The 26,457-nt window shown below is 38.6% G+C and overlaps 1 protein-coding gene across 2 annotated transcripts in view; it reads left to right on the top strand.

The window, feature by feature from the left end:
- adarb1b (adenosine deaminase RNA specific B1b) overlaps positions 1–26,457 on the top strand; it is a 346,819-nt gene that overhangs the window by 207,683 nt on the left and 112,679 nt on the right. Inside the window, exon 3 of one of the 2 annotated variants that reach the window (XM_061918461.1) lies at positions 263–291. Coding sequence is in view for 1 of the 2 variants with exons in the window: in XM_061918460.1 (XP_061774444.1) it covers positions 10,634–10,733 (100 nt within the window). In the remaining variant the exon portion in view is untranslated. Of the gene's footprint in view, positions 1–262; positions 292–10,498; positions 10,734–26,457 lie in introns of those variants that run through there. The other variant, XM_061918460.1, reaches the window with a different exon arrangement.

The following is a 26,457-nucleotide window of genomic DNA, read 5'->3' as shown; positions in this document are numbered from 1 at the left end:
TACTTGCAAAAACAATTACGTTTCTCAGTTCGAACATGAAATATATTTTCTCCGCAGTCTATTCAATTGAATATAAATAGAAAAGGACTTGCAAATCATTGTGTTATGTTTTTTATTTACGAATTACACAATGTGTCAACTTCACTGGTTTTGGACAAGAAAGATGTGCAGAAAAGTTACTTGTTTGCTGAATAATACTAGTAAATGTTAGGAGGAAGACACACCATTGTTGACCTGGAACAATCTTTCTGTCTCCACTTAGGTTTGCTGCTACCTGGAACACGACTAAAGGTGAGTTCATTGCTGTCTTGTGTTGCCCTTTTTGCTTGTTTTTATTCCGATTTTACCGCACAACACTTCACAAAGTCTTGGATTGTTCGATTTTCCAGATTTATCAGATTATTTACTTTATTATTTATTACTATGTTAGACCCACTCGACGTCCATTGCATCTGGTCTCCCCTACAGGAGGGGGGGGGGGGTCACTCACATCTGCGGTCCTCTCCAAGGTTTCTCATAGTCATTCGCATTGGCATCCCACTGGGTTGTGAGTTTTTCCTTGCCCTTATGTGGGCTCTGAACCGAGGATGTTGTTGTGGCTTGTGCAACCCTTTGAGACACTTGTGATTTAAGGTTTATAAATAAACATTGATTGATTGATTGATTGATTATTTAGTCAAAACACAGTGGGCTGTCTGTCATTCATATTGCGTCTTTAATGATGTCATCGATTATTTTTTTAAATTACCAAGAAACTTTGACATGCCAAAGTGAATTGGAGAAGATTTTAAAGTGGAACATTATCACAATTTCAGAAGGGTTAAAACCAATGAAAATCAGTTCCCAGTGGCTTATTTAATTTTTCGAAGTTTTTTACAAAATTTTACCCGTCCCGGAATATCCCTAAAAAAATCTTTAAAGTGCTTGATTTTAGCTATTTGCGAAGCCACTGTACATTTTCCTGTGACGTCACATAGCGATGCCAATACGAACAACATGGCGGTTACCACAGCAAGATATAGCGACATTAGCTCGGATTCAGACTCGGATTTCAGCGGCTTAAGCGATTCAACGGATTACGCATGTATTGAAACGGATGGTTGGAGTATGAAGGCAGATAGTGAAAACGAAATTGAAAAATAAACTGAAGCTATTGAGCGAATAGCTATTGAAGCTATTCGACCATGTTTGCCTTAGCATTGCCGGTAAAATGTGCAGATCAATCGATCAGGACTTTCGCATTGACACTGGAGCAACTTAAATCCGTCGATTGGTAAGTGTTTGTTTGGCATTAAATGTGGGTGGAAGGAAATGCTGGATGTAAATATAGTTTCAAATATATTTACAACTAGCCTAAATAGCATGTTAGCATCGATTAAGTGGCAGTCATGCCGCGACCAAATATGTCTGATTAGCACATAAGTCAATAACATCAACAAAACTCACCTTTGTGATTTCGTTGACTTTATCGTTGGGAATGCATCTGCTTTGAGTGTCGCAGGATATCCAGACATTCTTGCCATCTCTGTGCCATCTCTGTCGTAGCATCGCCGGTAAAAACCAAACGAGGGACTTTCGCATCTCTTGACACTGGAGCAACGTAAATCCGTCGATTGCTAAGTGTTTGTTTGGCATTAAATGTGGATGGAGGGAAAGGCTGGATGCAAATATAGCTACAAATGAGGCGTAACAATGCAATATGTACACAGCTAGCCTAATTAGCATGTTAGCATCGATTAGCATGCCGTGCTAATCGATGCACATTCTACGTAAATCAACTTGAATCCGTCCCTGTTAGTGTTGTTACACCCTCCGACAACACACCGACGAGGCGTGATGTCGCCAAGGTACGGAAAACAGTCGAAAAAACGGAAAATACCAGAGCTGATTTGACTTGCTGCGTGCGTGTAATGTGGTGGAGAAAATGGCGTTGACTACCTAGGTGACGCCACGTTCTGACGTCATCGCTCCGAGAGCGATAAACAGTTTAATTCGCCAAAATTCATCCATTTAGAGTTCGGAAATCGGTTAAAAAAATATATGGTCTTTTTTCTGCAACATCAAGGTATATATTGACGCTTACATAGGTCTGGTGATAATGTTCCCCTTTAAGAAGAACATGAACACTGACTTTTTGTACAAATGTTATTTATTTTCAGAAAAAAACCCGACCCATCCAAGCATTATTTTTTTATTTTTGTTCGGTGACCACTTTCGTAACATATATGAATATGTACATCTATTTGATCCAAGGCAATATATCCCCATTATAAGTTAGTTAGACTGCCATAGTCCATATTTGAATGTGACTGTAGTTGCCTCATGCAGCCACCAGAGGGCAGCAATGTATTACTTAAAGTCTGTATTCATATTTACAGTAAGGGTGAGCAACACTGCATATTTTTACATACAGGTGAAATTCCAAAGTCCATTTATGTCAGCAATTTGACTTCAAATGGGAAACTAATATGTGATAGAAACTCATTACATGCATTGTGAGATTGTTTAAGCCTTTATTTGTTATAATTTTGATAATCAAGGTTTAGTTTTTGAAAACCTCACATTTTCTGAGAATTTGAGTGTTTTTATGTAAGTCATGCTCATCAATATTTTATCAAAGGAAGGCTTGAAATATTTTGAGTTGCATGTTGTGAGCCTATGTCATATTGTATATTAGTTTCACTTTGGAAATTTAATTGCTGAAATAAACAAACCTTCAAAAAAATAAACATTGTTTTGAGTTTCACCCGTCTAAAATGTAACCATATAAAAAAAAAATTAAAAACACATATCCTCATTTCTTTAAAGTTTTCCCAGTTAAATAAAGTTTGAGAATAATACTTATTAGTATTACATGCATTTGTTTTAGCAATAGTAGTCCATAGTGCAACATAAATAAGCAAACTAAAAAAAGAATATTTTTCTCTCATTTAAATCCTTGAACTTATTCAAACAATAACAGTGGATAAATACAACAATGTAATTACATAACTAACACAAAATATTTGAACAATTCCAAATAGAAACGAACTGATAAAAATCGATCATAATTTCGACACTGATACTATGCTCAGTATTGATACTGAAAAAATGATATTGCTCCATTGATTCAGCCAAACCTCCTGAATGAATTAAAATTTCACATAATAATTGTATAAAGTAGACATAATGAATGCCAACAAAGTCAAGACATAAAATAAAATAGCATGTGCTGAATATATATATTGGTGATAAACATGATTGACAGTGCGTGTATAACAATTTGGTTCCTCTACAAACAAGCGTTAGGTGTACCTTATAAAATGGTGGGTAATATGTGCTTTTATTTTGAAACGTTTTGTCTTTTTTGACACTAAACTCTTATAACTGATTTTTTGTGAACTGATTCTTTTTTTTTTGCATTGAATTAAAATCTCTGAGCAAAATGTGTGTTTAAAAAGTAAGATTTTTTAAATTTAGTATAAAAAAATATATATATATAATGTATATTTAAAAAGTGTTTTAAAATACGGAAAGTGCAGGAATATTTATTTGTTGCTTCAAAACTAATTTCCGGTAAATTAAGACTGAAGTAATTGGTCTTGTCTCAGAACCAGCAAAAAAGGTGCTTCAGTCTTATTTCAATGGAAGTGGGTCTTGAGTTTTGCAGCAGCAATAATTTGTGCACTGAATTGTTTCACGCTGAACCTCCTGAATGAATTAAAATTTCACATAATAATTGTATAAAGTAGACATAATGAATGCCAACAAAGTCAAGACATAAAATAAAATAGCATGTGCTGAATATATATATTGGTGATGAACATGATTGACAGTGCGTGTATAACAATTTGGTTCCTCTACAAACAAGCGTTAGGTGTACCTTATAAAATGGTGGGTAATATGTGCTTTTATTTTGAAACGTTTTGTCTTTTTTGACACTAAACTCTTATAACTGATTTTTTGTGAACTGATTCTTTTTTTTTTGCATTGAATTAAAATCTCTGAGCAAAATGTGTGTTTAAAAAGTAAGATTTTTTAAATTTAGTATAAAAAAATATATATATATAATGTATATTTAAAAAGTGTTTTAAAATACGGAAAGTGCAGGAATATTTATTTGTTGCTTCAAAACTAATTTCCGGTAAATTAAGACTGAAGTAATTGGTCTTGTCTCAGAACCAGCAAAAAAGGTGCTTCAGTCTTATTTCAACGGAAGTGGGTTTTGAGTTTTGCAGCAGCAATAATATGTGCACTGAATTGTTTCACGCTGACATTTTTTACCCTGAATTAGTTTATGCACTAAATCTTTTCACACTGAATTTTATGCACTATTTTTTTACACTGAATTTTATGAACTATTTTTTACACTGAATTTGTACGCACTATTTTTTAAACTGAATTTCATGCTCTACATTTTTTTTACACTGAATTTTATGTACAATTTTATTTCACTGAATTTTTATGCACTCATTTTTTACACTGATTTTTTTTACACTGAATGTTATGCACTACATTTTTTACACTGAATATTATGCACTAAAATTGTACACTGAATTTTTATGCACTGTTTTTTTTACACTGAATTGTATGCATTATTTTACAATTAATTTAATGCACTCATTTCTTTACACTGAATTGTATGCAATACATTATTTACACAGAATTGTATGCACTTTTTGTTTTACGCACAATTTTTATGCTCCATGTTTTTACACTGAATTGTATGCACTAAATATTTTCACACTAAATTTCATGCACTAATTTTTTTACACTGAATTTTATGCACTATTTCTTTACACTGAATTTGTATGCACTGTTTTTTTACACTGAATTGTATGCACTACATTTTTACACTGAATTTTATGCACTAAAATTTTACACTGAATTTATGTGGACAATTTTTTTGCACTGATTTTTATGCACTACATTTTTTACACTAAATTTTATGCCCTCATGTATTTACACTGAATTTTCTGCAATACATATTTTACACTGAATTGTATGCACTCATTGTTTTACACTGATATTTGTTATGCTCCATTTTTTTGCCCTAAATTGTATGCACTAAATCTTTTCCCACTGAATTTTATGCACTCCTTTTTTTTACACTGAATTTATGCACTATTTTTTACAGTGAATTTTATGCACTGTTTTTACACTGAATTGTCCAGGGTGTACCCCGCCTTCTGCCCGATTGTAGCTGAGATAGGCGCCAGCGCCCCCCACGACCCCAAAAGGGAATAAGCGGTAGAAAATGGATGGATGTATGCACTAATTTTTTACACATAATTTTATGCACTACATTTTTTTAAACTGAATTTTTATGTACTGTTTTTTTTTTTACAATGAATTATGTGCACTATTGTTTTTAGTTTGAATTGTATGCACTACATTTGTACACATAATTTCATGCACTAAAATGTTACACTGAATTTTTATGCACATTTTTTCTACACTGAATTTTATGCACTACATTTTTTACACTGTATATTCTGTACTCCTTTATTTACACTGAATTTTATGCATTACATTTTTACTCTGAATTGGAGGTACTTATTGTTATGCTCCATTTGTTTACCCTGTATGCACAAAATATTTTCCCACTGAATTTTATGCACTCTTTTTGTTTACACTGTATTTGTTCGCACTGTTTTTTTTTACACTGAATTTTAGTCTTTAATGTTTTTTACACTGAATTGTATGCACTACATTTTTACACTGATTTTTATGCACTACATTTTTACACTGAATTTTATGCACTAACATTTTACACTTAATTTTATACACATTTGTTTACACTAAATTGTATGCACTTATTGTTTTACACTGATTTGTTTATGCTCCATTTGTTTACTCTGAATTTTATGCACTAAATCTTTTCACATGTTTTTACACTGAATTGTATGCACTACATTTTTTTACACAGAATTTTACGCACTACATTTTTCTGCACTGTTTTTTACACTGAATTATGTGCACTACTTTTTTTGCACAGAATTGTATGCACTACATTTCTTTACACTGAATTTTTATGCACTCATTGTTTTACACTACATTTTTTACACTGAATTTTCTGCTCTACATGTTTTACACCGAATGTTATACAATACATTTTTTTACACAGATTTGTTTGTACTTATTGTTTTACACTGAATTTTTAATGCTCCATTTTTTTACCCTTGAATTGTATGCATTACATTTTTCCCACATTGAATTTTATGCACTATTTATTTTTACTCCAAATTGTATGCACACCATTGTTTTAGACTGAATTTTTGTATTGGATTTTTAAACACAAATATGTTGCTCACAATTTTTTTTTTCAATGAAATTGTCAGCATAATTTAAGGTAAAAAAAAGAAAGAAGTCAGTTAACAAAATTCAAACCCACAAAATTCAGTTGCATAAATTCAGTGTCCAAAAAAAGCTTATGTAATAAAGACACAAAAATGAACTTCCATATTCTAACAGTAAACTCAACCCCACAGTTGTCGACGTTGAGTTCTTTTCAACTTCTTTTAAAGTGAAGTTTAGAGGGTTGAAAAAAAAATTAGTCTTTACCCTTTTTTTTCCCCATCTATAGACTATCTCAGGGGTCGGGAACCTTTTGGGCTGAGAGGGGCAAAAAGCAAAATATTTAAAAATGTATTTCCGTAAGAGCCATATAATATTTTTTTTTAACTCTGAACACAACTAAACGCGTGCATTTTTAAGTAAGACCAACATTTCTAGAGTATAATAGGTCTCTTATTCTTTGTAATAACATTGTTATTCTGAAGCTAACTGTGGAGGGGGGCGTGGCCGGCGGGCCTGCAGCAAACTGGGGATGTGCCAGGACCGGTCTCGAAATCAGCGTAGAAGGCCCACCTGGGCCTTTTTATCCAATCACCTGTCGCTCTGTTATAAGCAGCAGCCAGGAGGAGAGACGGGGTTGGGGCTGGAGCCAGAGCGCGAGCGGGAACGAAAGAGAAAAATACAATTGCTGGAAAGCAACTGAGAGACCTATTGAAAAATAAAACAATATTGTCACCCTGAAACAGGCTCTCATGTCGGTGCTTGTTGGTCTGAAGAACCCCCAGGATGGCGAGCCCCAACACTAACCGATAATAAATAAATAACTTCTTAACATTAACGCAATTTCTTGAACAGGTGCGGTAGAAAACGGATGGATGGATTAAAAATGCGTGAGAATGTTTTATATTTTGAACGTTATTTTTAACAAGTGGAATTATTCATTGCTTATCGTGTTAAGCAACGTCAGCTCAGATTTATCTGAGAGCCAGTTGCAGTCATCAAAAGAGCCACATCTGGATCGCGAGCCATAGGTTCCCTACCCCTGCCATAGTGCAACATAAATAAGCAAACAAAACAAAAAAAATGTCTCTCATTCAAATCCTTGAACTTATTCAAACAATGACGGTGGATAAATACAACAATATAATGATATAACTAACACATAACATTGGTAAAAATACAAATAGAAACAAACTGATGAAAATCGATCACAATTTAGTATTGATACTAAACAATTATATTGCTTGATTGATTCGTCCACACCTACTGAATAAATCAAAATTACACATAATTGTAAAGATACTATTAAAAAAAACAAAACAAAAACATAAAAAGTGTTATAAAAGAGCCAACAGGTGAAATGTAACAAGAACATGTTTCAATGTTTACTCTAATAACACAAAGCTGCCATGCAGGCTGTTTCTTTCTTTAAAAAATAATAATGAATCAAAATCAATGACATTATGAAGTATTGACCTATTCAAGGCTCCAATAACGTCACATTAAATATTCCACTTTGAGATATTCTTTGGGGAAAATGTTGCATATTTTCTGTTTGCTATGTAAAAAAGTAAGCTATTTTTGTTTTAAAAAGGGCCTAAAGCAAACAAACAAAAAACATAAACAACAATAAAACTTAGGACTTGAAGTTGATGTGGGAGTTATTGTGTTGAAAGTAAACAGTTAATAAAATGTATAATTTATTTTTTTACACTTTAATGAGTAGGACCCTTTTGGATCCCCAATAATTGTTGTGTCATTGCTAAATAAAATAAATAATAATAAATTAAAATCAATGTTGTTATGACTTATTGACCTTTTTAAGGCTCCAATTACTATATAATCTCAAATATTCCACTTAAAAATTTTATTGGGTGAAAATATTACATATTTTGTGTTTTTTCCATAAAAAAAAACAGGGGTTTCTTTGACAAAAAGAGCATACAACTTAAATCTTTAATAACGTTATATTGACAGAATGACCTAATGTTGATTTAGAGATTTAAACCTTGAATAATAATACAAACAATAATACTGAATAATGACACGTTTTTTATATTTTTTTTGACCAAAACTTTTTAGGGTCCCTTGGGCTCAAGCCTGAGTGGAGGCCCAAATGTATATTTTTTGTACATATATTGTTTTGGTTTTTAACATAAAAAATATCAAAATGGCCCCTGCTTGCTTTGATTTTTCAGTTTGCGGCCCTCAGTGGAAAAAGTTTGAATACCCCTGAAGTAGACATAATGAATACCATAACAAAATAGCATGTTCTCGATATATATTGGTGATGAACATGATTAACAGTGCGTGTATAACACTTTTTTTTTGTTTGTTTGTTTTTTACTGCAATTTGTGTATCGGGGACTGTTATTACTGACGGACAGGTGTCGCGGTGTGACTGCAGCCAGGCACGTAAGAAAACCCTTGTCTCCATGACGATTTCACTCATTTGCCGCTTTTCCACTAGTGCATGGGTAGGCAACCCAGAACGTTGAAAGAGCCATTCTGGACCCAAATAACACAACGCCGGCAAGCGGCATTCATGTAAAACTCGCGGGCCGCACTAACATTAAACTCTCATATTAAGGCAGGGGCCGCAAAATAACATGTCGTGGGCCGCAATTGGCCCACGGGCCGCATGTTTGAGACCCCTGCTTCAAAGGCCTACTGAAACCCACTACTACCGACCACGCAGTCTGATAGTTTATATATCAATGATGAAATATTAACATTGCAACACATGCTAATACGGCCGGTTTAGCTTAGTAAATTTCAATTTTAAATTCCGCGCGGAAGTATGCGAAAACGTTGCAGTATGATGACGCGTGCGCGTGACGTCACGCGTTGTAGACATTTGGTTCCAGCACCGTTCACAGCTATAAGTCGTCTGTTTTCATCGCATAATTCCACAGTATTCTGGACAGCTGTGTTGCTGAATCTTTTGCAATTTGTTCAATGAATAATGAAGACCTCAAAGAAGAAAGCTGTAGGTGGGAAGTGGTGTATTGCGGCCGCCTTTAGCAACACAAACACAGCCGGTGTTTCATTGTTTACATTCCCGAAAGATGACGGTGAAGCTTTACTATGGAACAGAGATGTCAAGCGAACACTGTTGGATTGGACCACACACACAAAGTACAGTGTATTATGCAGCGATCATTTCGAAAGATCGTGTTTCGAAGAGGGTCCCTTGCGATAAGGCAGAGATCGGCATCGCCACCACCCGTCGACTGGTGCTGAAGAAAGGTGCGGGACCGACCTTCAGGTTGTACAAGTACGACCATATAATGTCTTTAAAACATTAGTGGGGCGGTTTAGCTCGGTTGGTAGAGCGGCCGTGCCAGCAACTTGAGGGTTGCAGGTTCGATTCCCGCTTCCGCCATCCTAGTCATTGCCGTTGTGTCCTTGAGCAAGACACTTTGCCCACTTGCTCCCAGTGCCACCCACACTGGTTTAAATGTAACTTAGATATTGGGTTTCACTATGTAAAGCGCTTTGAGTCACTAGAGAAAAAGCGCTATATAAATATAATTCACTTCACTATATAAATATAATTCACTTCAAAACACTAATAACACAATAAGCAGATAAGGGATTTTCCAGACTTATCCAAGTAAATTTGTCTAAAAATATCTGAATCGCTCCCACTGTATATATATATATTTTTTTCTAGTCCTTCACTCTTACTTTCCTCATCCACCAATCTTTCATCCTCGCTCAAATTAATGGGGAAATCGTCGCTTTCTTGGTCCGAATCGCTCTCGCTGCTGGTGGCCATGATTGTACACAATGTTCAGATGTGAGGAGCTCCACAACCCGTGACGTCACGCGCACATTGTCTGCTACTTCCGGTGCAGGCAAGGCTTTTCTATCAGCGAGCAAAAGTTGCGAACTTTATCGTTGATGTTCTCTACTAAATCCTTTCAGCAAAAATATGGCAACATCCCGAAAATGATCAAGTATGACACATAGAATGGACCTGCTATCCCCGTTTAAATAAGAAAATCTAATTTCAGTAGGCCTTTAAAGTGAAGTTTAGTGGGTTGAAAAAATTAGTCTTCACCCTTTTTTCCGCCCCCCCGTCTATACACATACCTCCTCTTCTTTCCCATGTGTGATCAGCCAGATGTTAACTGAGGAGAGATGTGAGCGCAGCAGGAGAGAGAGCCAATGAGCAATAGAGAGAGTGAGGGAGGGAGAGAGAGAGTGCAGATATTAGCAGAGTAGATCCACAGACATGCTTCAGGTGTGTGCTCAGTTGTCTGCTGGGAGGCAGGAGCGTCACGTGGAGTCAGAGCTGATGATGAAGACCGATGTTTGATTGAGTTGGCGTGTAGTCCCAGTCTTAGCAGCCATGGCTCTCCTCACCAACGCCGCTCAGCACCTGGGTTCCTATTACTGCCTGATCCGACGCAGGTACAAGAGGAGGCGCAAGAAACGCTCCGAACGCAAAGGTAACGCTGACGGGGAGACTTCAAACTGCTGCTGGATTGTTTTTTTCCTCTCCAGACCGGTCGCTACTCGGTGATTGTTGAGTCACTTTTACTTCTCAGTCTGGCTGCAGGACGATGGCTTTAAATCTCAAAGTTGTTGTTTTTTTTTGTCTGGCCTGACTTTATTGAAATGTAAATATTTAAGTAGAGGTGAAGGAAAGACAGTAATGCAGTGATTGGTACGCAGGCTCCATGGAGTTGGCCACATCGCAGGTATTTATTTCCCTTTTAAAAATGGTTTGAATGTTTGATGATGAATTTTTGCATCATTAGACAATATTTAAAGGCCTACTGAAATGAGATTTTCTTATTTAAAACGGGGATAGCAGGTCCATTCTATGTGTCATACTGGTTCATTTCGCGATATTGCCATATTTTTGCTGAAAGGATTTAGTAGAGAACATCCACGATGAAGTTCGCAACTTTCGGTGCTAAGAGAAAAACCCTGCCTCTACCGGAAGTCGCAGACGATGACGTCACATGTTGATGGCTCCTCATATATTCACATTGATTTTAATGGGAGCCTCCAACAAAAACAGCTATTCCGACCGAAAAAAACGACAATTTCCCCATTAATTTGAGCGAGGATGAAAGGATATTGATAGTGACGGACTAGAAAAAATTGCAATCGCGTTTTATTGAGACAGATTCATATGTTTTTAGTGACATTTACGAGGATAATTCTGGGAAATCCCTTATCTTTCTATTGTGTTGCTAGTGTTTTAGTAATTTAACAGTACCTGATAGTCGGAAGTGTACGTCCACGGCCGGGTGTTGACGCGCAGTGTCTCGGGGAAGTCGACGGCAGCTGTACGGGAGGCGCAAGCTCAGCTGATATCCGGTAAGAGGCGACTTTTTAACCACAATTTTCTCGCCGAAACCTGCTGGTTGACAAGTGGTCGGGATCCATGTCCGCTGTGATCCATAGTAAACAGGGTATCCGCGGATCCTTAAAAAGTCTTAAATTCATGTATCTAAAATTAAGGCCTTACAAAGTATTAAAATTATTAGAAATTCCTAAAATGGTCTTAAATTCAGTACTCAATGGTCTTAAATTGTTGGGCCAGTTTTTTTTTTTTTTTTTTTTTTTCGGGGCACGTCTTTGAGTAAAAGTGAGTGATTTCAGCTCAATCGTTTTTTCTTTGTATCTCTTCAAGAGATACAAAGTGAGCTGAAAAAAATAGAGGCAGAACTCGTGAATGAGAACAGCCAGCTGAAGCTCAACTGAGGCTCATTTGAGTGTGTGTTCAGTGTTTTGTTGTTGATGTTATAATACTGTTTTGCACTATTATTGACCAAATGTAATTTATTTTTACCCTCACCTCGGTTATTATGTTTTTACTGGTGTTAGTGTTGGTTTGTTTGTTTTGGATGTCAAAGTTTTTGGATCTCTCAAGATTTTTGATAAGCTGTTTGGCAGTGTGGTGCTTATCAGTTTGTTTATTAATAAACATACAAAAAGTAAACTTGACTGATTGTCATTGAGGTTGTCGTACAGTGGGATCCCCAACCATCGCTTATATTTATAGATTTTTTATTATTTTTTTCGGTCTTAAATTTCATTCAAGGTGGCATTAAAAAGATCTTAAAAACGTCTTAAATTTGACTTGCTGAAACCTGCAGATACCCTGAGTAAAGTCTCAACTCTGTGAATTTTAAACAAGGAATCACCGTGTGTTTGTGTGGCTAAAGGCTAAAGCTTCCCAAATCCATTTTTCTACTTTGACTTATCCAATGTTAATTGAACAAATTACAAAAGATTCAGCAACACAGATGTCTAAAATACTGTGTAATTATGCCGTTAAAGAAGACGACTTTTAGCTGTGTGTGTGTGTGTACCGCTCATACTTCCTAAAAACCTCTGACGTCTTGCGTACACGTCATCATTACACGACGTTTTCAAGAAAAATGTCCCGGGAAATTTAAAATTGCAATTTAGTAAACTAAAAAGGCCGTATTGGCATGTGTTGCAATGTTAATATTTTATTTTTGATAAATAAACTATCAGACTGAGTGGTGGGTAGTAGTGGGTTTCAGTAGGCCTTTAAGTCAAGGGTGTCAAACGTAAGGCCTGTGGGCCGGATCAGGCCCCCGAACTGGTTTTATCCGCCCCGCGGGATAAGTTTGCTAAGTATAAAAATTTGTGTGTCCACTAGATGTCGCAATAGCAATTCTTTACATCTTTGTAAATTATGCTAAATATGTAAAAATAAATACATAAACCATTAGTGCACCGGTCGAGGAAAATGAACAAACTACATAAATAACATCCTGTAATTTAATTTTGATATTATATTTTTGATCTTGATAGATTGAAAATGAACACCAATGAGTTGACTAATGAACATTATCACATTATTTATTCATAAAGTATAAATAACGACAAATGAAAATAAAATACTATTAACCACAACATGTAAGTGTAAAAAACAAAAACCATGACATTTTGATTTGTACATTTTCAGAATGTACTTGTTCTTTTTTTTAGACAAAGAAAACAATCTATAGTTGTCTTTATTTTTAAGTCATCTCTACAGTCAATGAAGTGTACTTTTGTAGATTTTCATCCATATTTCTGCACAATAAGTCAGATATAGTAACACTTGTGAGCAATAGAGAATATAGACATATTTAGTTGTATTCATTATTAAAATATTTCTTGCCACTTTATTGTATATTGTATATTTTTCATCAGATTTGCAGTTAATTTTAAGATGTTTTATTATACGCCAAAATTGTATTTATTTCACCCGTTCAATATTTACTCCGTCTATTTCTCTTCTGTTCTTACTGAATAGCTTTGTTTTCGTTCTACTGAGATTCAAAGATATTCTGTTTTTGTCAAAGCATCTCTCTAATTAGTTTTTCTCCAGTTATTATTTGTAACAGCTTCTGTGTGTTCTCTCCTGAACAAAACGCAGTCGAGTCGTCCGCAAACAATACTAACTTCAAGTCCTTTGTAACTTTAAACATTTTGTTTATATAAATATCGAATAGTTTTTGTCCCAGTATTGATCCCTGGTGTACACCGCAAGATACATGTTTTTTTTTTTGGACATTTTTTCACCTTACTTTATTAATAATTAAAACGTTTTTGAATTTTTTGCGACTCCAGGCAGATTATTATTTTTCTTTTTTGGTCCAATAAGGCTCTCTCTGTCAGGATCCATGGCCCGGATCATGCTTAGGTTACGTTCTATTTTTTTTTTGGACTCCTTAAGTTCCTGTTTTGTGCACCTCTGGGTTTGTTTGGGTTCTATGGGGATTTATTGGGTTCACCTGCCTCTGGTTAGTAGTCGGCACGCTCACCTGCAGTCGACCGCTAATCGGAGAGCTATTTATTCATCTCTCTCGCCCCACTCGTCCTGGCTTCTTTGTTTGCTACACGCAACCGGTTATGTAAGTTTTGCTTGTCTCCTAGCCCATGCAAAGTGTTAGCTTCGAGTGCGATTGGCACATGTTTTCTTCGACTTGTGTCCGGCTTTTGGTGCTTCTTTGATTGTTCTGAGAATTAAATCATGTTCCTACCTGCCAGTCCTGTCCGGAGTGTCCGTTTGCATCCCGGGGGAAAGAACCACGCAGCAAGCTGCGACCCCCCTACTGCTGCTGCTGCACACTGTTCACCATCTATAGCATTGGTATAAATACTTTTTTTTCTCAAACGAAATATCAGGCTTGTTTGATGGAAGTGTTGTCTGATAGTGATTCTTCACCCAGCCCTTCTGTACTCGCCCATTCACTCATCTGTGTGAATGTTTGTAATCAAGGAATTGTTTGTATGTCTGTAACGCCCTTTGTGTTGTATTTCTTTTACCTATAAAACGTGCTTTATAAATCAAGTTTGATTGGATTCAGATGGAGCCCATATACCAGGGGTTTAAAACTCATTGTATAAACCTCCGGGGCCGCATAGAGTAAAATGTATTCCCACGCGAGCCAGACTGGTACAATCATTGAATAATAATTAAAAAATAAGGACAATTTAAAAATGGTTTCCTTTGTCTTACTTCGGCCAAAAATAGAACAAGCTGAAAATGTACACATTACAAATAACGCTCTTGGAAAAACACTTCAAGTTAGTTGAAACTTCTGAGGAAAAAAATGGTGCAGTTTCAAAACACCATCAAGAACTCAATTAACTTGGACTTTGTCTCAGTATATTTACAAAACCATTCAACTTTAAGCACTTCCCGTTTAGCATTCTCAGGTTGGCAGATCACCATTAAAGACGCGTTTGGAAAAGCAACAGAGTGTTTCCTTGAACCGCCAAATTGGTGACATCCGCAACTGCCACAACACATTCATTTATCATCATTCAAATATTACAATTTTGATCAAAGGAAATGTCAAAATGACACCATAATTGTCACATGGAAAGCGCATAGTGATGCGCGTTATGTTCAACCCCAGGATGCAATGGACCAGTCAGACAGGACTTGCAGGTAAGGGCTTGATTTAATACAACAAATAACCACACTTGTACAAAAAAGACAGAAATCAACAAAAGAAAACGCGTGCCGAACGCACGGGAAGCTAAGGCTAGTACTTACCAAAGACACAAGGAGTCCAAGGGCAACGTGCCGAGCGCAATGGAAGCTAGGGAAATACTTAGCATAGAGACAAGAATTAGGAAACATCCACCTGAGTGTTGCTTACCGCAAACCAAGGGACCAAGACTGAACGACGGGACAAGGCAGGCTTAAATAAGGAAGTAATTAACAAAAACAGGTGTGCGTACAAGGCAGGTGAAAATCAATGCGTAACCATGGAGACAAGATAATTAAGGAAGTGCAACCAGGAACCGAAAGAGTCCAAAACAAACAGAAAACACAAAAGGACTCAAAAACCCAAATCAAAATGTGATCCGGGCAGCGGACCACAACAATAATAGCCGAATTAAAAGTCATGTAATGTGAACATGGTAAATTTAAACACAAACAACCAATGTAAAGCACACACATTTTTACAATGGAGTTCAGGGTGTGCATCGTGTTGTAAACAAATTGTGAGCGCTGCATGGAATTCTAACTACTTCAAAGAACATGGTCACATCGACTTAAGTCTTTGCATCTTGCCGTTTCGTTATTTTATCTGTGGAGTGGATCATTTTCAGCCAATTCAGAGGGCACTTTAAAGACGCTGCCATGTGTGACGTGGGTTACTCTTGCATTGCTATTGCGACATCAAGTGGATACATTTAGAACATCCACTTCTTTCATTAAAAAATTGCAACCCATTTTTATACTCTGCAAACTCATTTTGCGGGCCGGATTAAACGTTTTGACACTCCTGCCATATACTGTATATATGCATTTAGACTCCCGTATATGGAAATTGGATGATGGGAGCTGCAACAGTGACTCCGGAGGGATTAACCTCAGACCAAAAGTGAGAAGGTAGTAATTACTAAGTTGGCCGCAGCTCACTGGCAATATTGGCGAGCAACTTCCGTTGACACCCACCACTCTCCGTCACCCAAGTAAGTCCACCTCTGCTGATGTTGCATTTTGAGCTCTGTTGGCGGCGTGACTGAATCCGTCCATCAGCATTACACAGCTTTGTTTTCCCACCTTCTCACCCTGCCTTATCGCCACGGGAGTAAAAATGACACTTCCTCAGCAAAAGAGAAGCCCGACCAAGCACGACTTTGTAGCCATCTTGCACCTCTCCCTTCCTCCGGCGGCTTTAAAAACCGCTTCTCTGAGCCCATGAAGGGTTAGCGCCTAACGCTGGCGAAGTGCACCGTGTCACATAACGAGAGTCGCGGGGCGTTTAAAGTGTCGCCGGCTGTGAGAGGAAAATCTCTTCCCTTCGGTTTCCCCGACAGTGAGGTCAGAGCCGGTACCATCACACTTCCCCATGCCGATGCAGGTGGACGAGGGTCAGCACGGTGATGGACAACGCCCGAGGCCACGCAGCCTAAATAGAACAGCTCAATTTAGGTCAATTTAGGAAAATGTCATTCATTTTTTAACTTATTGGGTTTTCACCATGACTGGTAATTTATCCTCTCAGGAGTCAACGATCGCAGACCAACGCTCTGAGGCCCCGTTTCAAAAATGCAGACTTCTTCCCGCTGTATTAAAATCTTTGATAGATCAGTCGAGTAAAACGGGACTTATGATCGATAACATTCGCCATGATTTTGTCCTTGACTGGCCTTGAAGGTGAATCGTTATTAAATTTAGTGCTTCACTATTATGTATGACTTTTGTTGTTAGCTCAGTTTCTTTGGAGGTTCGGTGTAAGTCAGTGTTTTTCGACCGTGACCGTGTCTGGTTTTCCGTAAGAAATTATGCAACTTCACCTCCATCCATCCATTCATCCATCTTCTTCCGCTTATCCGAGGTCGGGTCGCAGGGAAGCCCAGACTTTCCTCTCCCCAGCCACTTTGTTCAGCTCTTGCCGGGTGATCCCGACGCGTTCCCAGGCCAGCCAAGGGACATAGTCTTCCCAACGTGTCCTGGGTCTTCCCCGTGGTCTTGTACCGGTTGGACATGCCCTAAACACCTCCCTAGGGAGGCGTTCGGGTGGCATCCTTACCAGATGCCCGAACCACCTCATCTGGCTCCTCTCGATGTAGAAGAGCAGCGGCTTTACTTTGAGCCTAAACACCTCCCTAGGGAGGCGTTCGGGTGGCATCCTTACCAGATGCCCGAACCACCTCATCTGGCTCCTCTCGATGTAGAGGAGCAGCGGCTTTACTTTGAGCTCTCCCCGGATGGCAGAGCTTCTCACCCTATGTCTAAGGGAGAACCACACCACATGGCGGAGGAAACTCATTTCGGCTGCTTTTACCCGTGATCTTGTCCTTTCAGTCATAACCCAAAGCTCATGACCATAGGTGAGGATGGGAACGTAGATCGACCGGTAAATTGAGAGTTTTGCCTTCCGGCTCAGCTCCTTCTTCACCGAAAAGGCCGCACCGATCCGCCTGTCAATCTCACCATCCATTCTTCCTTCACTCGTGAACAAAACTCCTAGGTACTTGAGCTCCTTCACTTGGGGCAGGGTCTCCTCCCCAACCCGGAGATGGCACTCCACCCTTTTCTGGGCGAGAATCATGGACTCGGACTTGCAGGTGCTGATTCTCATCCCAGTCGCTTATCACTCTGCTGCGAACTGATCCAGTGAGAGCTGAAGATCCTGGCCAGATGAAGCCATCAGGACCACAAAAGCAGAGACCTAATCCTGCAGCCTCCAAACTGGATCCCTTCAATGCCTTGACTGTGCCTACAAAATTCTGTCCATAAACTTTACCTAATTGGTCGAAAACATTTTTTTGCAAATCAATAATTATAATCTGAAAATAATGTGCCGTTGCTTAGTGTCTGCGCTGTGTACAACTCGGCAGGGTAACCACGTAATACTCAATGTCAGTAAGTGACAGCGGGTTGTTCATTACTTTGTAAAAGTCTGAATCTGTCGGGTGAGACGAGGATGGTTTGTTGTGATCACAATATGCAGACCACAGCGGGAGGCAGCGTGCAGGTAAAAAGTTATGCAATGTTTCAACCAAAAATGAACGAAAGGGAAGGGAAAAAGCAATGGCTATGCAAAACGAAAGCTGCCTGCAGTAGCAAAGGTCACCGCCTCTGTCCATGGTGCTGAGGACAGAGCACCATCGAGCGGCGGCGTGGCAGTGCTGACGGCGAGACACAGCTAGCAAGTGATTAGATTTCACAGGCGGTACGTGTTAATCTAATCATCTGCTGCCTTTAACACTAAGCGGCCCGGAGCAGGAGGGGAGAGAGGATACGGACGTGACTGAAAAGTCACGTTCTAATAGAAGAGAAAAATTTTGTTGAAAAAACATTATCATTAAAACCTTGTTGAACCTGCACGCTTGGCTCCGGTGCCGTGTCTGACAGTGGGACCGCCAGGAAGCGACTTCCACAGAAAGTTAAACTGAACTGAATACAAAGTAATCAGAAACAGAATGCTGGACGACGGCAAAAACTTACAGCGTCCACAAAGTACATCCGTACATGACATGACATGACAATCAACAATGTCCTCACAAAGAAGGATTGCGACAATGTAAGTAGCCTTGCTTGCTAACACAAAGCAGGTGCGAGAAATAGCGCTCAAAGGAAGAATGACATGAAACTGCTACAGGAAAACACCAAAATAACATAAAAAAAAAATTTCCCCAGATGCAAAAACACGAAGTACAAATATGTGTGTGTGTGTGTGTGTATGTATATATATATATATATATATATATATGTATATATATATATGTATATGTATATATATATATATATATATATATCTATATATATATATATATATATATAAAAACATGTATTTGTACCTTGTGTTTTTGCATCTGGGGGAAAAAAAACTAAACATTTAAGGATAATACAAAAAATTGAAAATATTATCAAAAATCCACTGTTGTTATGTTCAAATGTATTCAGCACCTAGTGTCAATTATGCTTAAAAGCCTATGATTTTAATTTATTTTCAATAGCTGCACAATTTTAAGAAAATAGTGGCGGTCCACTGGTCAATATCGGACACATTACATTAAAAAGTATGTGGTCGCCATTGCTGATTAATGCCTTTTGATGTCCCAAATCCCAATTTATTTTTCATCCCCCGGCTGACAAGCGGTTAGCATCTAGTTTCCTTAATCTCGTTATATGCAAATATAATGACAAAATAGTCTATTCTATTCTATTTTATTCAAGTTAAGTGGCTCCACACTAGAGATGCGCGGTTTGCGGTCTCATCCGCGGTTTATCCGCGGGTCGGGCGGGTGACATGACGAAAAAATAGATTTTAATTAGATCCGGGCGGGTGGTGGTTGAACCATCCGGAAATATTTGTTAAACATGGTTCTGGGATCGGTATCCTTTGCCATTCAAAGAGCCATTTAAGACCTGTGTCACAAAGCGAAGAAGACAATAGGAGACGCTAATATTCTCTGGAATGACTGCTGGCAGTCACCCAGATAATAAGTATTAGGGCGTGCTATGAAGCCATTGTCTTTGTGGCCTTCTACAACATGTACGATCTGCTTGTCAGTCCAGCATCATGTTGTGTGTGGCTTCCGCAGCAACACGCACACGACTGCAAGGCATACTGGGTGACACAGAGTAAACTAATGGTTGTCCTATAAACAATTTTAACAGTCTTAGTAATACGCGCCACGCTGTGAAGCCACACCAAACAAGATTGACAAACACATTTCGGGAGAACATCCTTCCAGTAACACAACATAAACGCAACACAACAAATACCCAGAATCCTTTGTATCCATGACTATTCATGACTATTTTATACACCCCGCTAGCAGCAAACCCCCCGTGTGTCGGTAAGGTAGGCGGGGTTGGGGGCACGGGGGTGTAAAATATATTCAGGAATTGTCATGGATACAAAGGATTCTGGGTTTTTGTTGTGTTGTGTTTATGTTGTGTTACTGTGAGGATGTTCTCCCGAAATGTGTTTGTCAATCTTGTTTGGTGTGGCTTCACAGCGTGGCGCTTATTAGTAAGTGTTGAAGTTGTTTATATCACAACCATCAGTGTACTCTGTATCACCAAGTATGCTTTTCAATCTTGTACGTGTGATTGCGGAAGCTGCACACACATCATGTTGCCGGACTAACAATCGGTTTGTACATGTTGTTGAAGGTGTCAAAGGCAATGGCTTCACAGCACGCCCATATTCTTGTCATCAGGATGAACGCCAATTGGATATTCGCGAGAACGTTAGCGGCTCCAATTGTCTTCATTACTCTGTGAAACGGGTTTAAATAAGTCTGTGAGCGGTAAAGGTGGCCGACCTCTGATGTATTTCAGCGGGCGGTTGCGGTTCTGATAAATTGTTGGTTCGGGTGGACAGCGGGTGGATTACGACTTTGGTGATGCGGTTGCGGATGATATAATTGCCTATCTGCGCATCTCTACTCCATACACAGTGTGGAGCTGCTGCTCTAAGTTAATAATTATCACCACCATTACAGCAAATAAACTGTACTTTTTATTTATAAATAGTATATAGTACAGCTCAGTTGGTAGAGTGGCCGTGCCAGCAACTTGAAGGTTCCAGGTTCGATCCCCGCTTCTGCCAACCTAGTCACTGCCGGTGTGTCCTTGGGCAAGACACTTTACCCACCTGCTCCCAGTTCCACCCACACTGGTTTAAATGTAACTTAGATATTGGGTTTCACTATGGAAAAGTGCTTTGAGTCACTAGAGAAATTCACTTAAATTCCTTTATTTACTTAGATTTATCTGCATTTATTTCAATAATATTTAAATGAAAAAAACTTTGACAGTAATATATACCCTTTGCTTTTTCAACTATAAGGTAAAGCTGAAATGAAGGCTATTTTTGAGTTGGCTAATTTAATAAAGCGTCCCGCACGTTAGATTTTTCTGTATTTAAGAGCTCTTAACTGGCGTGCAGCGATGGAATGGTTGTGATTTATTATTGCATTTTTTAAAAATGAATTTACTGCAAAGCAGTCACTTTGAGAATTCTGAACTTCAGCATATCTTCCTAATGATAAGTTCAATGCATCGCTCAGCCGTGACTCTTGTAGGCGTTGCTTTCCAATGGGCCGTAGTGTACATTATTAAATATGAAGGCCGAGAACAGGGGGGATTTTCTGCCATCACAGCAGAATCTTGAAAATGAGCTTTTGCTCCAAGAAAGGCGGGCAGTGGCCTTGAGGGGGAACTCCACTAGCCAATGCTTATGCATCTATAGTTGTGGGTAAAGGTTTCACGTACAGCAGGGGTCTCAATCTCAATTTACCTTGGGGCCACTGGATGCAGAGTCTGGGTGAGGCTGGGCCGCAAGAAAAGATTTCCTAAAAAATGTACGTTTAAATGTCTTTATTTTTATTTTTAACTCAAAGTAAAATCAAAATATAAATGAACAAAATGAGAATTAAGTGAATAAATCAATCATAAGTAATAACAATAATCAATCAATTTCTCCAGTTAGCAACAATGTGTGAGGCAATGTAAATTAAACAATAAAAAAAAAAAAAATAACGGTTTGAATTGGTCCAGGTTTAACGGGAAATGTTATTACTGACGGACAGGTGTCGCGGTGTGACTGCAGTCCTCGTTTCCATGGCAACGTGTCTGTCGCTTTCACTCATTTGCGGCTTTTCCACTAACGCAGGGGTTAAGTGAGAGTGAAGTGAAGTGAATTATATTTATATAACGCTTTTTCTCTAGTGACTCAAAGCGCTTTACATAGTGAAACCCAATATCTAAGTTACATTCAAACCAGTGTGGCTGGCACTGGGAGCAGGTGGGTAAAGTGTCTTGCCCAAGGACACAATGGCAGTGACTAGGATGGCGGGAGTGGGAATCAAACCTGCAACCCTCAAGTTGCTGGCACTGCCACTCTACCAACTGAGCTAAACCGTCTAAACAGAGTGAAGGACTAGAAAAAAAAAAAGACTAGAGGGCAGTGGGAGCGATTCCGATGTTATTAGACACATTTACTAGGATAATTCTGGAAAATCCCTTTATTGTGTTAATAGTGTTTAAGTGAGATTATATGTTCGTACCTGTTCAGCACCAGTCGACAGGTGGTGGCGATGCCCATCTCTGCCCTTCGCAAGGAACCCTCTTCAAAACAAGATCTTTCAAAATGATCGCTACATAATACACTGTACTTTGTGTGTGTGGTCTAATCCAACCGTGTTCGCTTGACATCTCTGTTCCATAGTAAAGCTTGACTGTCATTTTTCGAGAATGTAAACAATGAAACACCGGCTGTGTTTGTGTTGCTGAAGGCGGCCGCAATACACCGCTTCCCACCTACAGCTTTTTTCTTTGATGTCTCCATTCTCCATTGAACAAATTGCAAAAGATTCAGCAACACAGATGTTCAGAATACTGTGGAATTTCGCGATGAAAACAGATGAGTTAATAACTGGGAACGACGCTGGAACAAAATGCCCTCGACAATCCGTGACGTCACGCGCACGCGTCATCATACCGAGACGTTTCAGCAGGATATTTCGGCACCAAATTAAAAATTGCAATCTAGTAAACTAACCCGGCCGTATTGGCATGTGTTGCAACGTTAAGATTTCATCATTGATGTATAAACTATCAGATTGCGTGGTCGGTAGTAGTGGGTTTCAGTAGGCTTTTGAATAAATGACATAGCTGTGCATATAATACAAAATGTATCGAACTCAAATAAACAGTAAATTTGCAGGCAGGCACTTTTTAACTCCAGCTACTGTCTTGTTGGCAAAATAATAGAAGAATAAATGACACAATATGTTACTGCATGCGTGAATTAGGAGCCTTTGTTCGTTTACTTACTAATAAAAGAGAAGTTGTCTTGAATGTTCACTATGTTATTTAAGGACAAAATTGCAATAAGAAACATATGTTTAATGTACCCTAAGATTTTTTTGTTTTAAAATAAAGCCAATAAAGCAATTTTTTGTAGTGTCCTTTATTTAGAAAAGTATTGAAATACGTTTTGGTACCAGTACCAAAATATTGGTATCGGGACAACACTAGTGGTTCTTCTCCCTATCGCGTGATCACGCGCGGATTCGCGAGATTTCGAAAATGTGCGCACTATAAAGGGCAGACGGTGATGCCGGATGGCGTTTTGCTGCCATTAAGCATCCGGTGGAAATCCCGGGTAAAGGGTACATTGTCAGTGATGTCAGTCTGAGCTATACATGCTCCTAGGAAGTCACAAATTCCCACATTGAACACATTCAGCTGTACACTTGGATACCCAGACGCACTTTGTGTTTAGCTGTGTCTTAAATCTGAGCTGTCACATACATTTTAAAGCTCCCTCGAGAACAGCATGCACCCAGCAACCTTGACAAGAAAAAAGTCAAAGAAATGTTTTTGGGTGTTATTAGTCGTCGTAGTAGTTGTAGTAGTACAGGGTTTCCCACACATTCATTTATTTGTGGCGCCCGCCACGAAAGAATTACGGCCGCCACAAATAAAATAAAAAAATAATGTTTTTTGTTTTCTTTTTTTAACTTTTGACTCGCTCGACCGCACATAAAAGTAATGGGACTCTGTCTGTGAATGGAGCTTGTAGTTACATATTATATAAATATGTAAATATTTTATGAATATGTATATACAGTGGGGCAAAAAAGTATTTAGTCAGCCACCGATTGTGCAAGTTCTCCCTCTTAAAATTATGACAAAGGTCTGTAATTTTCATCATAGGTACACTTCAACTGAGAGACAGAATGTGAAAAAAAATCCTGGAATTCACATTGTAGGAATTGTAAATAATTTATTTGTAAATTATGGTGGAAAATAAGTATTTGGTCAACCATTGAAAGCTCTCACTGATGGATGGAGGTTTAGGCTCAAAATCTCCTGATGCATGGCCCCATTCATTATTTCCTTAACACGGATCAATCGTCCTGTCCCTTTAGCAGAAAAACAGCCCCAAAACATGATGTTTCCACCCCCATGCTTCACAGTAGGTATGGTGCTCTTGGGATGCAACTCAGTATTCTTCTTCCTCCAAACACGACGAGTTGAGTTTATACCAAAATAGATACATGGATGATACAGCAGAGGATTGGGAGAATTGAATTGAATTGAATTGAGATATTTATGAAATATTTATGTCATGTGGTCAGATGAAACCAAAATAGAACTTTTTGGTGTAAACTTCAACTCGTCGTGTTTGGAGGAAGAAGAATACTGAGTTGCATCCTAAGAACACCACACCTACTGTGAAGCGTGGGGGTGGAAACATCATGCTTTGGGGCTGTTTTTCTGCTAAGGGGACAGGACAATTGATCCGTGTTAAGGAAAGAATGAATGGGGCCATGTATCGTGAGATTTTGAGCCAAAACCTCCTTCAATCAGTGAGAGCTTTGAATGGTTGACCAAATACTTATTTTCCACCATAATTTACAAATAAATTCTTTAAAATTCCTACAATGTGAATTCCTGGATTTTTTTCCACATTCTGTCTCTCACAGTTGAAGTGTACCTATGATGAAAATTACAGACCTCTGTCATCATTTTAAGTGGGAGAACTTGCACAATCGGTGGCTGACTAAATAGATGCCTGACCTGTGGGAAACACTGTAGTATCACACTGTCTACTCTTGTTTATAATTTTCAATACATTATCGCAGTTTCAATATAGTGAAGCACATTTCTCCAGTAGTGCTGAGACTGGCGTTCGGATCCGATTGCCTGCCTCGCTGGCTTTTTTTCCTACGTGTCTGCGATTGTGATGGCTCAACAACTCCAATCACAGCTGGATAAACTGTTTGTATGATTTAGCGATTTAATAACTCTGTGCAGTTGGGTGGACATGCCTTGTTTCCCAGAATGGTAGGATGCAATGCAAGGTTGAGCACAGTGGGTAAAATTGCCAAAAACAAAGTTGGAGTTCATTAAATGTGCAATTAGGGTTACACTTCTAGCTGATAATTATGCAAAAATTGTGGCAGGAAATATTCACCTTTCTGAAGCCATCATGGGTGCAACAATCACGGTGTGTCCGAACCTTTTTACAGTAACGGAATAAAATGTGAAACATAAAGCAGCTTAGTTTTTATATAAACACATTTAAAGAAGATCTATGATGATTCCAATCTACAAACCCCTTTTCCATATGAGTTGGGAAATTGTGTTAGATGTAAATATAAATGGAATACAATGATTTGCAAATCCTTTTCAACCCATATTCAGTTGAATGCACTACAAAGACAAGATATTTGATGTTCAAACTCATAAACTTTATTTTTTTTTTGCAAGTAATAATTAACTTAGAATTTCATGGCTGCAACACGTGCCAAAGTAGTTGGGAAAGGGCATGTTCACCACTGTGTTACATCACCTTTTCTTTTAACAACACTCAATAAACGTTTGGGAACTGAGAAAACTAATTGTTTAAACTTTGAAAGTGGAATTGTTTCCCATTCTTGTTTTATGTAGCGCTTCAGTCATTCAACAGTCCGGGGTCTCCGCTGTCGTATTTTACGCTTCATAATGCGCCACACATTTTCAATGGGAGGCAGGTCTGGACTGCGGGCGGGCCAGGAAAGTACCCGCACTCTTTTTTTTTACGAATTAGGCCAGTGTGAACATTGCTAGTATGAACATTAGATGCCAGACGTACTTGGTAGAACTTTTCTTGTGTGCACTTTATCCATCCATTTTCCCACCGCTTGTCCCTTTTTGGGTCGGGGAGGGTCGCTGGAGCCTATCTCAGCTGCATTCGGGCAGTAGTCGGGGTACATGTGCACTTTATGTTTAATATTAATCAAATAAAAGGTTATTCGTCATGCCACTCTTCTATCTGAGGTATTTTTACACACACAGTACTTCTCAACACATTCAGCAGTGCTTTGAGTGTTTTTATCATCTCAGAACTCTTCCGTAATGAAGTTCATGTACTGCATTACTCATTCCGCGGACTCACTGGATTCCAGTTTCTGAAGGGCCACGTCCTAAATCATGCAAGGTGGAAGAAAGTATTATACATGGTGCAACAGCACTTGGAAGGCAAATCTTTTCTGGCAGCCTAATTCGCTCGTCATTAAAAGAGCTAAATTGAATAATAGACCACGGGGTAAGTACGCTGGTGTTCATGCGCATGTGTGACAGAAGAGGCGATGGTGGGTGGCAGGACTCTGTGGGCCCTCTACCTTGGTCCATCAGTTCCAATCAGGCAGGAAGACAGCCAT

The sequence above is a fragment of the Nerophis ophidion genome, linkage group LG13 (assembly GCF_033978795.1).
Source record: "Nerophis ophidion isolate RoL-2023_Sa linkage group LG13, RoL_Noph_v1.0, whole genome shotgun sequence".
Taxonomy (NCBI): domain Eukaryota; kingdom Metazoa; phylum Chordata; class Actinopteri; order Syngnathiformes; family Syngnathidae; genus Nerophis; species Nerophis ophidion.
The sequence above is the reverse complement of the archived record's forward strand: the minus strand, read 5'-3'. Positions and strand labels throughout refer to the sequence as shown.